We start from the raw sequence: 15,359 nt of genomic DNA on the forward strand, positions 1-15,359 counted from the left end.
ACACCAAATTAAACATATGATGAATGAACATAAACGATTACAACAAATTACTTTAACTTGCTAACACTTACTTCAAAGGACATTGCCCGTTTTTTTCTTTTTTTTTTTTCTATAAAGTAGTAGAGACACAGCTGATTTAGACAACTAAAATAAACATATTGTTATTTCTAACAAAGCCTAAACTATTGTCTAAACACACAAAATGATAAGGTTTGGAAACATGGTATTCATTGAATGCTGATATATTTAATTCCGAAGACCTGATCAACGAATTATACGATTTGTCCCTAAATCGTGCAAATCACAACAAAACTTGTACTATGAATCTGCACTACTGCACGAGTTAGATATATGTACAAAAACCGTTATGCATTTCCCACCTCACAAATCTAATGCTACAAAACAAACACGTCCTTTTTCGTTTAATTATTAGCTGGCATATGAACTTTACCAAAACCAAAACCGAACATGTGCAAGAATCCTACTTCGTGAATTTGTCACATATTACATGTATACGTGCACGTATGCAGGCCATATTTACGTTGTACCTCCAAAGAGTATAAATAAGGCTACTCGTCAGTTAACGTTATCACATGAACATTATTCACAACGTGCAATATGTTGAACAAGAAAAGAGTTGTTGTGATGGTGGAAAAGTTGCAAAAGAGGCTTTTTGTTAAAAATATTGACGGCGGTGTGCCTGAAGATGTGAAAGAAGGTCACTTAGCGGTTATAGCAGTTGATGAATATGAAGAAAGAAGGTTTGTTGTTCCCGTATCGTGTCTTAAGCAAGCTTCGTTTGTAAAACTGTTGGAACGAGCAGCTGAAGAATACGGGTTTGAGCACGAAGGTGTGGTGGTCATACCGTGTAGGCTGAGTGAGCTTGAAAGAATATTGGCTCAGCAAGAGGCTCAAGAGAAGATGCTTTCATGTAAACCGTTTAGTTTCACTAAGCATTATTAGAGCTAGTGATTGGAGTTTAACACTAGTTAATAGTGTATATTTCATGTTAGAAAGGAACAAAGTGTCCTTTAGTTGGATTTAGATATATTAAAGATATATAGTTTAATTATATGGCAAATGATCATCAACTTTGTTAAAGTTCCTATAGTATGTCTCCATGCTTGACAGTGTTCAATAAACATGACACGTGAGATACATGACATGTGAAACTACCATCACCTTTTCTTCATAATTGTATACATAGCATCCTAAAGTGCTGAGTACTGACTACTAAGTCAAACTAAAAAGTGTTAAATGGACGGATCTAATAAGTTGGGTGATGGGTAATGGGTTTAAATGTACAATTTTAAGTTGCGGGTTGAATTAAAATACCTTTTGTATAATCTTTCTAGGAAGATTATAATAAATATTAAAATATGATTATTAAAACTATACTCTTGTGGAGTAATAATTATGCCTTCTTAAATAAAGGATTTAGGATGTTATATGTACATGGGTGATTTTCGGTTAATGTTTTCTTACTTGTAGTTGTAAAAATATAAGGATGCCGGATTTAAATAAAACAAAGAAAATAATTGAATTCTATTTATATTTTTATGGACCGAACCCTATACCTCTAGCAACTACTTTTCACTTTATTTAATTAATAAAATTTATATCTTTTAAAATTATTTATTTTATATTTTATCTATAATAAATAAGTTAAATAACTAAAATAAATCATAAAATTAATAAAAAAAATAATTACAAGATAAAAACACACTAAAATAAATTTAAAACAATCAACATTTAAAAAAATATGCAATAAAATTTAAAAAAACGTTAAAATTCCCAAAAAAAGCGTTTATGAAAACGTTTTTCAGGTTTTAAGGGTTATTTGTAAGAAATCCCCAAAATAGGTATTATAAACTAATCGTGACGAGTAGTTTATGATTACACACGAGTAGTTTGTAGAACCAGTTAAAACTTGCCATGTGCCCTTAAACTAACCGTAACTAGCAGGTTCACTAATCATTTACTCGTCACGACTAAATAAATTTCATGCCTCGTAATCAACGCCCACGAGTAATTCATAATGTCACACCCTCAAAATCCACTAACGGAGTTTTACCGTCAGAGGGTGTGAACTAACAGGATCGGAATCATTAGTTATAATCAAACCATAAGTAAAGTTTTCAAACCACGAAAACATTTTAAGTGTAAATAAGTGTGGAAGCGTAAAACCATAAACCAAGTGTTGCGTCACGCAGGACGACTTAAAAACCCAATTAATAATAACAGTTTAAAAACAAGTTTGCATAAACAATAGCGATCAAAGTAATACATGATCCTATACCGCGCGCCCGCCTCGGCTACCTGAGAATAACATACTAAAAGTGTCAACACGGGGTTGGTGAGTTCACAAGTTTATATACAATAAAGCGTTTGCGTTTACGTTTTGCGTTTTGCGTTTGCGTTATCAGATAGTGTTAAATCAATTATATATCTATACGTAGCTAGCCTATAAAGCAAGTATTACTAAGTGTTCGACACCGAAGCTGACTGTTTATCATTTGCCTTGCCACCAGGTCTATCCCGACCATGGTAATGTATTAGCCAAGATTACACCCACTCGACCTCCAGTCGAGTTTAGCGTTGGGTGGGGTTTGTCAAACCCAGTAGTACTACTCAACATGTGCGGCTAGAGCTGCCGCCGCATGGTCATTCAATAGGGTTTGAAGTTCTGCTGCGGTTAAGTTGATGTTACCACGACCGTGTCCAGCGTTTCTTCCAGCCATTTCCTAGAATCACAGCATAAGATGTTAGACATGAATTCTCGGTTTCATATGCAACACACCATACGTGTAATAAAAAGATAGGTAAGAAAGAAAAATAAAAGAAGCAAACATCACATCACAACCATATAATAATCCAAATAATAATTCATGATTAAAACCATTGTATTCGCTACAAAGTATTTAAAACCAATCCTTAAAATCATAGAAAATAATAGTTTGGATGGAGACAACCCCTCCATCTTGGTGTTATCATCCTTAGATGTCATCGTCTGAGGACACCTCTGAGTGTGCCTCCGGCTCAGCCGGTTCTTCCTCCGGTTCCTCTTCGGGTTCTTCCTCGGGATCTTCCTCGGGTTCCTCCTCAGGTTCTTCCTCGGGTTCCTCCTCAGATTCTTCCTCGGGTTCCGCTGCGATCTGAGCAATTTGCATCTGTAGGAGATCGCAACGCTCTAGATCTATCTCTGTCCGGGTTCTCGCCACATGGAGTTGCTTTTGCAAATCTATCATCTCTGCTTGCATTTTTCTCATACTCTTCATCTGCTGATCATTAGCATCTTGCATTTCCTTCATAGCCGTTTTCAGGCGGGAAATTTCCTACCTAGCCCCGGTTCCATCTCTTATCAATCCGGAAACGTCCGCTCTTGCCGAGCGCATAAAACCCACGTCACGCTCTAAACAAAAGACAACAGCTGCGAGAACACGCTCTATGGGTTCGGTTATGGGTGGTAGGGTATTGGGGTAAGCAGGGCGACTCGGGTGAGAGAGTGGGGGAACTTGTTCGCGATAAACCATACGCCTGATCAGACTCGGGTACCAATCCCAGCTAACGTCGTCGTCGGACATGCCTCTAGACAGGCGATACCTCTTCGGTGCAGGGGCTTCTAGTTCCGGGACTACTCGGGGTGGCGATGAGATAGGTAGCTGCGGTTCCTTTCCATGAGCATGAGTCATCTGGTCAGATGATGATGATGGTGGCGTCGACATCCCTACAAGTAAGTCGTGTATGCGCGCGTATGAGTGAATGAGGTAAAGAGATAAAGATGACGAAAGACTAAACAAAGTATATGCAGTGCGTATAATTATAACTAATGGGTCGTTGCGGTTATAGTCTAGTATGCATGCAATTTCTAGTTCGCTATAACCAATGGCTCTGATACCAATTTGTCACACCCTCAAAATCCACTAACGGAGTTTTACCGTCAGATGGTGTGAACTAACAGGATCGGAATCATTAGTTATAATCAACCATAAGTAAAGTTTTCAAACCACGAAAACATTTTAAGTGTAAATAAGTGCGGAAGCGTAAAACCATAAACCAAGTGTTGCGTCACGCAGGACGACTTAAAAACCCAATTAATAATAACAGTTTAAAAACAAGTTTGCATAAACAATAGCGTTCAAAGTAATGCATGATCCTATACCGCGTGCCCGCCTCGGCTACCTGAGAATAACATACTAAAAGTGTCAACACGGGGTTGGTGAGTTCACAAGTTTATATACAATAAAGCGTTTGCGTTTACGTTTTGCGTTTTGCGTTTGCGTTATCAGATAGTGTTAAATCAATTATATATCTATACGTAGCTAGCCTATAAAGCAAGTATTACTAAGTGTTCGACACCGAAGCTGACTGTTTATCATTTTCCTTGCCACCAGATCTATCCCGACCATGGTAATGTGTTAGCCAAGATTACACCCACTCGACCTCCAGTCGAGTTTAGCGTTGGGTGGGGTTTGTCAAACCCAGTAGTACTACTCAACAGTGACTCGCTATTATCCAATACTAAACGGTTCAAAGTGTGAAGGACTTCAGTTGTTTCGTTTGCCACTTAGCCTATACAAGTGATATATAATCTAATAACAAAATCTAAAGCGTTTTGGAGTATGTTATCTCCCCCAAGTAAAAGGCGTTTAAAAGAGTAAAAGGGGAACGTGAAACTCACTGTTTGCAAAGAATTTAATAAAACAAGTCACCCAAGTGATGCGCGTCACAGAAAATCCTCACTAGCGTTCTAAAACAACAAATGAGATTTTCCAAGTGTTGGAGCTACTATCGTGTCTCTAGACTCGGCACATAACACCTATGCATAAAATACGTTTCGTGTTTCGTTTGTGAATTGTGTGTGTCTCAACAAACACATTTGTAATACGTTACATGTGTGAACAACTACTTACGTGTCACATATTAATATTGTACATTACTAGCAATTATCCCCACAAGGGAAATTTGGTCAAAACATAACAATTATCTAGCAACAAGCACGTTTCATGTATTTTCATATAGTTCAGCAGCTAGTTTCATCAAGACAGAATCCTACTTGAAAGATTACTATATTCAATAGATCACAACATATCAAATAATTCACCAAAAAAAGTCACAAAAACATACATGAGTTAGGTTTCCAGAACTATTTTTATTGTATTTTTATTCCACAAAATTTACTCACAATGATCAAAACATGACAGTAAACTCACAGCAATCAAAATCATGCGCAACAGAATTTTATTTGTTATTCCTGTTAAATGAAAAATCCAATTAATTCAAGACCAATTGGGTTAGGTTCTTAACTCAACAAGTTAGCTTCCAGAAGTGGAACCAACCCATTTGGTCTTGTAGTTCATGAGATATGATAATTACAAAACAACCTAACAGCAGGTCTCACAATTCAGATTTGCACTTCAGTTTTGTAAAATAATAAAAGTTAACTTTTACTCGTCCAAAAATTACAATTTTGGACTTTATAGAAACTAGACTCAACATAGTACCCTGTAGTGTTAATAACCTCGACCAATTTCCACATTAACATTTAGTTACAGTTGTCTAAACATAACTTACAATCTGTCCACTATCATTTTTGACCTTTAATCACATTTAAATTGTTTGAGCAACCAAAACACCTCCAAATTAGGCATGGTTGGGTTTTCTGAAAACTAGACTCAGAGTACTACCTTTTAGACTCATAAATAGCTCAGTTTGGTTTTATATTTAGCAAGTTACATGTCGTTCAAGTTTAACTATCTCTGATGTCAAAACACAGCAAGCACAAACAATCGTCTAACATGCATCCTAAGCATACGACATATCTCCAACATGCAATAAACATCATTAACCATAAAAATCAGTAGTAACCCTCTAGGGTTTACAAACAATCAATGATTTAACAATCTTTCACCGTTCAAAATCACATATGATCATCCCAATCAATAACCAAAGCATAAACAAGCATCATCAAATCCATACAAGACATAAGAACACTTAATACATGATTTACAAAGTTAGGGTTTCATGTTTATACCTTAAAAGCGCAGAAACAACCTAGAGAAAGGTGAGAGATGCTTAGAAACGAGTGCGGGATACTCCGATTATGAAGAACCAAGCCAAAACGGGTGTGATATGGTGGTGGTGTGGGCTGCCGTCGCAAGAGAGAGGGGAGGGGGGGTTGCCGATCGGGTTAGAGAGAGGGAGAAGGAGAGTTAGGGTTTTGTTATTATTAAATAATAACATGTTACATCAAGACCCCTCAACTTATAATTATTACTTTTCTAGCCTAAAGTAACTTGTTTGCATCTTGAGTTAACGTCTTATACAATATTATCAAATAACACATAAGCCTAACACATAATTATCACATAATTATTGTTTGGGTGTTTTTTGTTTATTCACCAATGGTTTGCGTCAACTCGTTTGCGTTTCGGTGCAATCCCGAAAGACTACATGTGTAGTGATTGTCAAGCGTCATTTAAAACCCTAGTTTAAATGTAATAAGATGTGCGTTATAGATCAAGTGATCTTAAGTTTGAATTGACGGAGTTTGGATTAACGGAGTTAACCTGAAATTGACGAGTGTCACGTCATTCCCATGTTGAAAGAATTTTCGTCCCGAAAATTTGAGTTAAGTCGTGATGGGTGTCTGAAAAAGCAAGAAAAATTTTCAGTTCGTCATATCATCCCCTAGTTGAAAGAAATTTTGTCCCGAAATTTAATTCATACCTCTGGTGATTTCTGACGGTTTGACGGGTTTCGCGGTTTTCGGTGTTTGGTCAACCCTTCAAAAAGGTGAGGATACTTTTTCATCATTTGATCCTCGCGTTCCCACGTGAACTCTGGTCCACGTCTCGAGTTCCAACGAACCTTAACGATTGGAATCTTGCTGTGCTTGAGTGTTTTGGTTTCCCAATCCAAAACTTCGACTGGTTCTTCAATGAAGCGTAGTTTTTCATCAACTTGCAATTCGTCCAAAGGGACTGCTTGGGTTTCATCGGATATGCATTTCTTCAAGTTGGATACATGGAATACATTGTGTACGCCACTGAGTTCTGTTGGTAATTCCAATTCGTAAGCTACCGGACCAACGTGTTCTGTTATCCGGTATGGACCAACGTATCGTGGGTTGAGTTTGTTTCGCTTCCCGAAGCGGACCACACCTTTCCAAGGTGAGACTTTGATTAATACTTGGTCGTTCACTTGAAATTCAAGAGGCTTTCGGCGCTTGTTGGCGTAACTCTTTTGACGATCTCGTGCTGCTGCCATACGGTTGCGGATTTGGACAATCTTTTCAAAGGTTTCAAGTACTAGTTCTGGACCAGTGATTTGGCTATCACCCACCTCTTCCCAGCAGAGAGGTGATCGGCACTTCCATCCGTACAACGCTTCAAACGGCGCTGCTTTAATGCTTGCATGGTAGCTGTTATTATACGAAAACTCTACCAAAGGTAAATGAGGTTCCCAACTTTTTCCGAAATCCAACACGCATGCACGCAACATATCCTCCAAGGTCTGAATGGTGCGCTCACTTTGCCCGTCCGTCTGAGGATGGTAAGCTGTGCTCATATCAAGGCGGGTGCCTAGTGCGCTCCGTAGTGACTTCCAAAAGTGCGAAGTGAAACGGGAATCTCGATCAGATATGATTGAGACAGGCACTCCGTGTCTAGACACTACTTCCTTCATGTAGACGCGAGTCAATCTTTCCATTTTGTCCAATTCTTTGATTGCTAAGAAGTGTGCAGACTTAGTCAACCGGTCAACGATCACCCAGATGGTATCGCATCCCGTCGGTGTTTTGGGTAATTCCGTGATGAAATCCATTGAGATGTGTTCCCATTTCCACGTTGGAAGTTCCGGTTGCTGTAGCAGACCAGATGGTTTCTGATATTCTATTTTGACTCTTGCACAAGTCAAGCATTTGCTCACGTAGGTGGCAATGTCGGCTTTCATGTTTGGCCACCAATAAAGTGCCTTTAAGTCATGGTACATTTTATCTGAGCCAGGGTGGATGGAATATCGGGACTTGTGTGCTTCGTCCATCACTAGAGTTCTCAACTCTCCGTATCGAGGGACCCAAATCCGGTTTTCGAAATATCGGACCCCGTCCGATTTGGTTTCAAGTTGCTTGTTCATGCCCCGCATGAGTTCTGATGGGAGATTATAATTCTTCAAGGCTTCGAGTTGCGCATCGCGAATCTGATCGGGTAAGTTGGCGTGAATCGTAAGTTGTAATGCTCGCACTCGCCTAGGTTTATCAGTTTCTTTTCTGCTAAGAGCGTCGGCCACCACATTGGCCTTGCCAGGGTGGTACTTGATGGCACAATCATAATCCTTAAGTAGATCGACCCAACGACGCTGTCGCATGTTCAGCTCTTTCTGATCGTAGATATGTTGGAGACTCTTGTGGTCGGTGTAGATGGTAAACTTGGTACCGTACAAGTAATGCCTCCATATCTTAAGAGCAAACACTACAGCTCCGAGTTCCAAGTCATGGGTCGTGTAGTTCTTCTCTTGAATCCGTAGTTGTCGAGAGGCATAGGCTATAACTTTCTCGAGTTGCATCAGCACGCAACCGAGACCTTGTATCGATGCATCACAATGTACCTCAAAATTTTCTGTTCCCTCGGGAAGGGCTAAGATAGGGACGCTACAGAGTTTGGTTTTCAACAGTTGGAAGGCGGACTCCTGCGCGTCACTTCAATTGAACTTAGTACCCTTGTGAGTCAAAGCGGTGAGGGGTTGAGCAATCTTTGAAAATCCCTCGATGAAACGTCGGTAGTAGCCGGCCAGTCCTAAGAATTGTCGCACCTCGGTCGGAGTCTTAGGTGCTTCCCAGTTTTTGATGGCCTCTACTTTGCCGGGATCGACATGGATACCATTCTCATTGATCACATGTCCTAAGAAGTGAACCTCGCGAAGCCAAAATTTGCATTTCGATAGTTAGCGTACAGTTGTTCCTTCTTCAGCAATTCCAGGATTAACCTCAAGTGTTCTTCATGGTCGGCCTTGCTCTTGGAGTAGACGAGGATATCATCAATAAAAACAATCACAAACTTTTCGAGGTACGCCTTGCATACTCGATTCATGAGATCCATAAATACAGCTGGTGCGTTGGTTAAGCCAAAAGACATAACTGAAAACTCGTAGTGACCGTACCGAATTCTGAAAGCCGTCTTTGAAATATCTTCTTCGCGCACTCTTAATTGATGGTAACCAGACCTCAGATCGATCTTCTAGTAGTAACTCGATCCTTGTAGTTGGTCGAACAGATCATCAATTCGGGGTAAGGGATAACGGTTCTTAATCGTCACCTTGTTCAGCTCTCGGTAGTCGATGCACATGCGGAAAGTCCCGTCCTTCTTTCGAACAAATAAGACTGGGGCTCCCATGGTGATGAGCTAGGTCGGATAAAACCTTTATCCAACAGATCTTGCAATTGAGTGGACAACTCCTGAAGCTCCGCCAGTGCGAGCCGATACGGGGCTCGTGCTATGGGTGCTGCACCGGGGGTCAATTCGATTTGGAACTCGACTTGTCGAATAGGAGGGAGTCCAGGCAAATCCTTCGGGAAAACTTCCGGAAAATCTCGCACAATCGGTATGTCTTCGATTTGCTTCTCCTCCGCGGGTTTCTCGACAATATGGGCTAAAATTGCCGGATGACCCTTTCATAAATATTTCTGCGCCTTTATGAGGGTGATGACGCTGGTGGTCATGCCGCTCTTCTCGCCCTGGATCGAAATGATCTCGCCGGAAAGGGTAGTGATGTGGACGATCTTGTCGTGACATATAATCTCCGCTCGGTTTTCGGATAGCCAGTCCATGCCGACAACGACATCGAAACTACCAAGCGTAAAAGGTATGAAGTTGATATCAAAAGTATGACCCGACAATTTCAACTTACATCCCGCAAGTACATGAGTTGTTTCTATAGACTTACCGTCAGCTAATTCAACAGGAAACTTATAATATGATTTATTAAGAAAGTTGATGCTCATCAGTGTTCGATGAAATGCTTAAGTGAGTTATTTCTTTTGTTATTAAAGTTAGTCAATTGATTGAATTCATTGTGAGAAAGACACATCATCTTGAGTTGAATTACTTAACAAATTGATAAAGTAGAAAATGGACTTGGAGGGCTGATAGATACCATTTGTTCATTTGTATATAAGTGAGAATTTATGGACTTATAGCTTTTCTCTAACGAGAAAACACACATTTAAAAGATTGATGATTGAATAAGAGTGTGGCTGGCTCTTTATGTGAATATTTATCTCAGGCCCAATGCAGTTAAGAAATGTTTTACGATCAAAATTATAATTCAGTTGATTTGGTTTTTTTATTAGGTTTGTTCATTGTTCATAATCTTATGTGTTAACTGTGTTTATTATTTGTTGCCTCTGGAAGCTTGAGACTTGGGTTTCTTAAGTAAGTATTTGTGTGTCAATAAGGGAATGTCGAACACCCCTCATGCGATTTGGGTGCAAGGGTGGGGCAAAGCACTGGCGTGGGCGCAGATGGTCTTTTAATTAATTTATATGGCCAAAGAAATCAAGCCTACCCCCTTTCGTACCGAATACGTTACACCTTAGCGAATTACGTACCTGAACCACGTACCCTTACTGGAGTGAACCACGAATTAGGTGACTATGTTTCAACTTAAGCAGGGCTAGCTTCTTGTTCAGAGCAACCTATATTGATATTTGGTTGCAACCTAAACCAAGATTAATAAAATATGATAATCGTATTTTAACACCTAAACTAGTTTCAGCTAAGCAAAATTTGGGTTTTATGATGAACTTAATGACCCTACTTTTCACGACAACACGAGTCCTTTTAACTATAAAGTGATATTAGCTACCCCTGCCTACAACAGGCTACAAATCTTCCCAGGCTTTTTAAGTGTAAGCATAAGTTAATTGACAAATAATTTAAATTTTTGAAAAAATAAAGCTGATTCACAAAAAAATTGCAAATGATAAGTGAAAACTTCGATTCTATCTTAAGCACAAAGAAACTTACAAAAAATATTACATTTTAACTTTCTGGGCTGCTGCTAATTTCTTATTGTGAATTAGAAAAAGTTTCAACACGCACACAAGGCGTTTGATGAAATGACAGACAAATTTGCTGGCATGGGTTATCCTTGTATTATGTATTCACTTTGCAGGAGACTAAAAAACGAGAAAGAGTCAGAGATTGGTTCTCTGAACAACTTACATACCTCTTTTCGGTTTGCTTTTCGGACATCATCATTGCTGTTGTTGCTCTTTTAATTTATTTCTTTTCAAAACTACACTGCAAAATCGAATTCAAATTAATAACGGGTGAGGCCGAAACTATGAACAGAATAGTATTCAAACAAATAGCAAACCTGTTTTCTTCACATGATTTTTATGATATGCATTTCTGATATTCGGTCAACTTCTTTTGTCACCTGCATGTATTCTATCTCATGTATTGCAGTAACGATTTCTGTTTATATAAAATACACCAATGATTACAAACATATAGTACAACAGAAGTATTAAAAAAGCAAAATAATATTTTCATACAACATTACAATTTATAAGAATTTATTTGACTTCTCTGCCCCTTTTCATCTTGGAAACTCTGACCGCAACCATCACGAATACCTTATCCATTGCTACCTCTGCAATCTTAAACAGCTTCTGTCTCCATTGCTTCTTGAATGACAGGACTCCAATAACACCACAAAAACCTGTTGCAAATCCACCCGTTATGTCCAAGTAAAACCAAACATTATTTGGCTTTTTTTCGCTTTTTGTAGTTGGCGGGTTTTCATGATTGGAGCAGTTATTTAATAGAGGGGCGCCGCATAGATCCCTGTTACCAGCATATATTGATGGGTCGTTAAGTGTTTGCAATTGATTTCCGGTTGGAATTCTTCCTGACAAGTTGTTGTGTGACAAATTCATAGAGCTCATAAAGTTCAAATCCGCCAAGCTTTGAGGGATCGTCCCAGTTAATAGGTTGTTTGACAAATCGAGAGAATTTAACGTTTTCATGTTTCTGATGTTCTCGGGTATACTCCCACTCAGGTGATTATGAGACAAATTAAGACCTATCAACGAAACAAGCACAATTATCTCATGAGGGATTTCTCCAGTAAGCTTATTGCTAGAAAGGTCCATGTTAAAGACTAAATACGTCATACGTGTATATTTAAGATCCATTCCTTTAATGACTTGATTCATATTTATGATCTGACTCCTAATTGCATAAATGTAAGTTCCAATATGAGAATCATCTCGCCTTGCCTCAGTCATCCCACTCAACCCTCGAAAACAATGTGGGATGGATCCTATTAAGTTGTTGTGTGCGATGTCTAAAGTATGAAGATGTGACAATTTGCACAAAGATCGAGGAATACCTCCCGTGAAGTTATTTTTATGTAACCTGAGAATTTCCAAGTATGCAAGATTTTCTCCAATCCATTTTGGTATGTTTCCAAAAAATTCATTATTGCACAAATCCAAAACAGCTAATAATCTCATATTTTCGAAATCTCGTGGAAGTTCGCCGTTGAAGTTATTGTCATTCAGTTTTAACCATGACAATGATGAAGACATATATCCTAGAGAACTTGGAAGGACTCCAGACAGCCTATTTGATCTAAGTACAAGCGTACTCAAGTTTTGCAGATTCCCTACACAGTTAGGAATATTTCCAGATAACTGATTTCTAGAAACATCGAGATCTGCCAAGTGTGTACTTCTGCATAGTGACCTAGGAAGTGACCCACTAAAAAGGTTGTCTTGTAGAAGCAAAGTCATAGTATTTTCGTTGAACGGAAGATTTTTCAAAGATCCACTTAATTTGTTGTAAGAGAGATCTAATTCATAAAGCCTATGCATCTTCTGGAAGAATGTTGGCAGAAGTCCATGTAGGCTAGCATTAGACAACGCCAACGCCTCAAGCTTCCTTTGAGTTTGCAACCACTTTGGAAATCCATTTGCGATCTTGCAAGATCTAAAGTTAATAATTATCAATTGGAAAGGAGGAGTCCACTCATGTGAGATATTGAAGATCAACTTATGATTATCAGGTGTTTGCAAGTTCTTCAACATCGAGAGGTTAGCAAAATGGGCTTCAAAAACCACTCCTTCTAAAGAATTTTCAGAGAGATCTAATTTAACGAGTTTTGTGAGTTGCCCAATTGAAACTAGGATCTGACCTGTTAACAAGTTTGAAGCCACTGTAAGTTCTTGTAATGAATCTAGTCTCCCTAGTGATGTTGGGATTGCACCTGTTAATCGGTTTGATTGCAAATTTAAACAAGTTAAACATGTTAATCTTCCAAATGATTCTGGGATAGAACCGTTTAAACTATTATAGGATAGATCTAGTACTTCTAATGATCTTAATCTCTCCAAAGATTTAAGGATTGAACTTGTGAAACTATTTTCGCTAAGCTGTAAGACTCTTAAATTGGTTAGCCTTCCAAGAAATTCAGGAATTGAGCCGTTTAATTGGTTATGATCTAAATACAATGTCTCTAAAGCATATTGGGAACATTCAGAGGTGTTTGATGATGGACCTATCATTTCTCCTTCAAAATAGTTAGTAGTACCTGTTAAGATTAATTCCATCAAATAACATTGTCTCCAGATTCCAACAAGCTCAATCTGCTCAAAGATATTATCTGAAAAATCAAGCTTTAGAAGACTAGGCATGGTAGGAATTGAGGAGTTCAAACTGTTTCCCGAAAGGTCAAGGACTCTTAGGGAAGTCATGTTTGTTAATTCAGATGGAAACCTACCTTCAATTGAATTATGGCTAAGATCAAGATATTGTATGTTTGAATGGGCACTAGAATTAAAATAAATGGCTTTTAAAGGGGCATTGAGAAGCCCACAGCTTGACAAATGCAATTCTAATAAAGAAGGTATCGTGTTCAAGAGCTTTAGAGAGTTCCATTCCATACTAAGATTATATGATGAAAGATCAAGAAATGTTAAGGATGTCATGTTTTGAAAATAGTATGGGAGCTGACCTTCTAAGAAGTTAAAGCTAAGATCCAGGTGTTCGATGTTGGGAAGTATTTTGCTTAAGTTACGTTGAAGACCAAGATCAGCATTTGAAAGTCCACACTGACCCAAACTTAAATACGTTAACGAGGGAATCATGTAAAATACCATATCAATATTTTTTGCTTCAAGAAAACCCACTTCACTCAAAGGAAACCCCAGAAACCCATGCCATATCTTTTGGCATGACTAGTTTTTGCACATCGGCATATGAACAAAGATCAAGAACCTTCAATTGTGAAAGATTTCCAATGTGATGGGAAATAATACCACTAAAACCAGCATTAGAAAGATTGAGATAACTTAGCTGCTTAAAGGACCCAATGAACTTTGGAATCTTACTTCCTTGAAAATTATTCACACTCAAATCCAAATACTTCAGATGCACCAACTTGACCAAATGTGCATTCAAGTTATCACCTACTAAGTAGCAACCTGTGTCAAGGAAGACACCCATAGTGTTCCCATAGTTTGCTATGAGATTAAGGCTGACAACATTTTCGGTGGCACCATCACAACGGACTGCTTTCCACGAGCAACAATCACTGCCAACCCATGATGAGAGCATTCCGGAACTATCTTTAACACTATGTTTGAACTCGAGTAGTGCTTGTCTCTCTCGTTCATGACAGCTTCTTGTTGAATTATGAGCACCGAGACACATATATTTGGGTGAAACCAAAAGCATGGTTAAGAAAACAAGATGAAGCTCCCAAACTCAGCTGATTTTCCATGATTCAACCTTATCTTATTAGAAAAAATGAGTCGGAATATGAGTTGCTATGATGAACAAACTACATGAAGTAATAATAATTGTGTAGAAGACTTCACAAGTCATTGTGGATGGATGATCAAGGCATTAATTGTATCCACAAAATTGCTTCCGTCTATCTTGGGCTACCTTAATTCACAGTCTTGATATATATCCTAGGTCTAGATTATTATATCACGTTCATATATTATTTTCTGTAAGTAGGCAAAACGGTCAGGCATCGATAAGTAACGGGTCAAAATGGGTGTCTTAGAAAGCAATCAATTTTGTTGTAGATTATCTAAGGTTAAAAATGGTTGACTTAATATATGTATACTTAAGTAGCTTTTATTCCCCCGGTACTTCAGGGTTATTTTACATATCCGTTTCTAATATTTATATAGTTTTTTGGATTTTAATTTGATTTATTTTAGTGAAGTTAATAATAGAGTTAATAGCCATTTTCGTCCCTATGGTTTGCTACTTTCGCCACTTCAGTCCAAAATTTACAATTTTGTCAATTTAGTCCTCGTAGTTTTAAATATTAGCCAATTA

The 15,359-nt window shown here is 38.4% G+C and overlaps 1 protein-coding gene and 1 pseudogene across 1 annotated transcript; one reads left to right on the forward strand and one right to left on the reverse strand.

Moving 5' to 3' along the window:
• The first annotated feature begins 618 nt into the window (after positions 1-618).
• LOC143604576 (auxin-responsive protein SAUR50-like) lies at positions 619-963 on the forward strand. Its single transcript, XM_077081008.1, has one exon. It carries the CDS (start codon positions 619-621, stop codon positions 961-963), a length of 345 nt encoding a protein of 114 aa, XP_076937123.1.
• Positions 964-11,072: 10,109 nt separating this feature from the next.
• LOC143604577 (receptor-like protein EIX2) lies at positions 11,073-14,787 on the reverse strand (annotated as a pseudogene).
• Between the last annotated feature and the right edge of the window lie 572 nt (positions 14,788-15,359).

Source organism: Bidens hawaiensis, unplaced genomic scaffold (assembly GCF_021521415.1).
Source record: "Bidens hawaiensis isolate Kalapana, Puna unplaced genomic scaffold, B.hawaiensis_p1.1 tig00065868_1, whole genome shotgun sequence".
In the NCBI taxonomy this organism is placed as follows: Eukaryota; Viridiplantae; Streptophyta; class Magnoliopsida; order Asterales; family Asteraceae; genus Bidens; species Bidens hawaiensis.

What these genes read in the sequence shown, in the direction of transcription:
- LOC143604576 (XM_077081008.1), top strand. Translation starts at nt 619, where the DNA reads ATGTTGAACAAGAAAAGAGTTGTTGTGATGGTGGAAAAGTTGCAAAAG.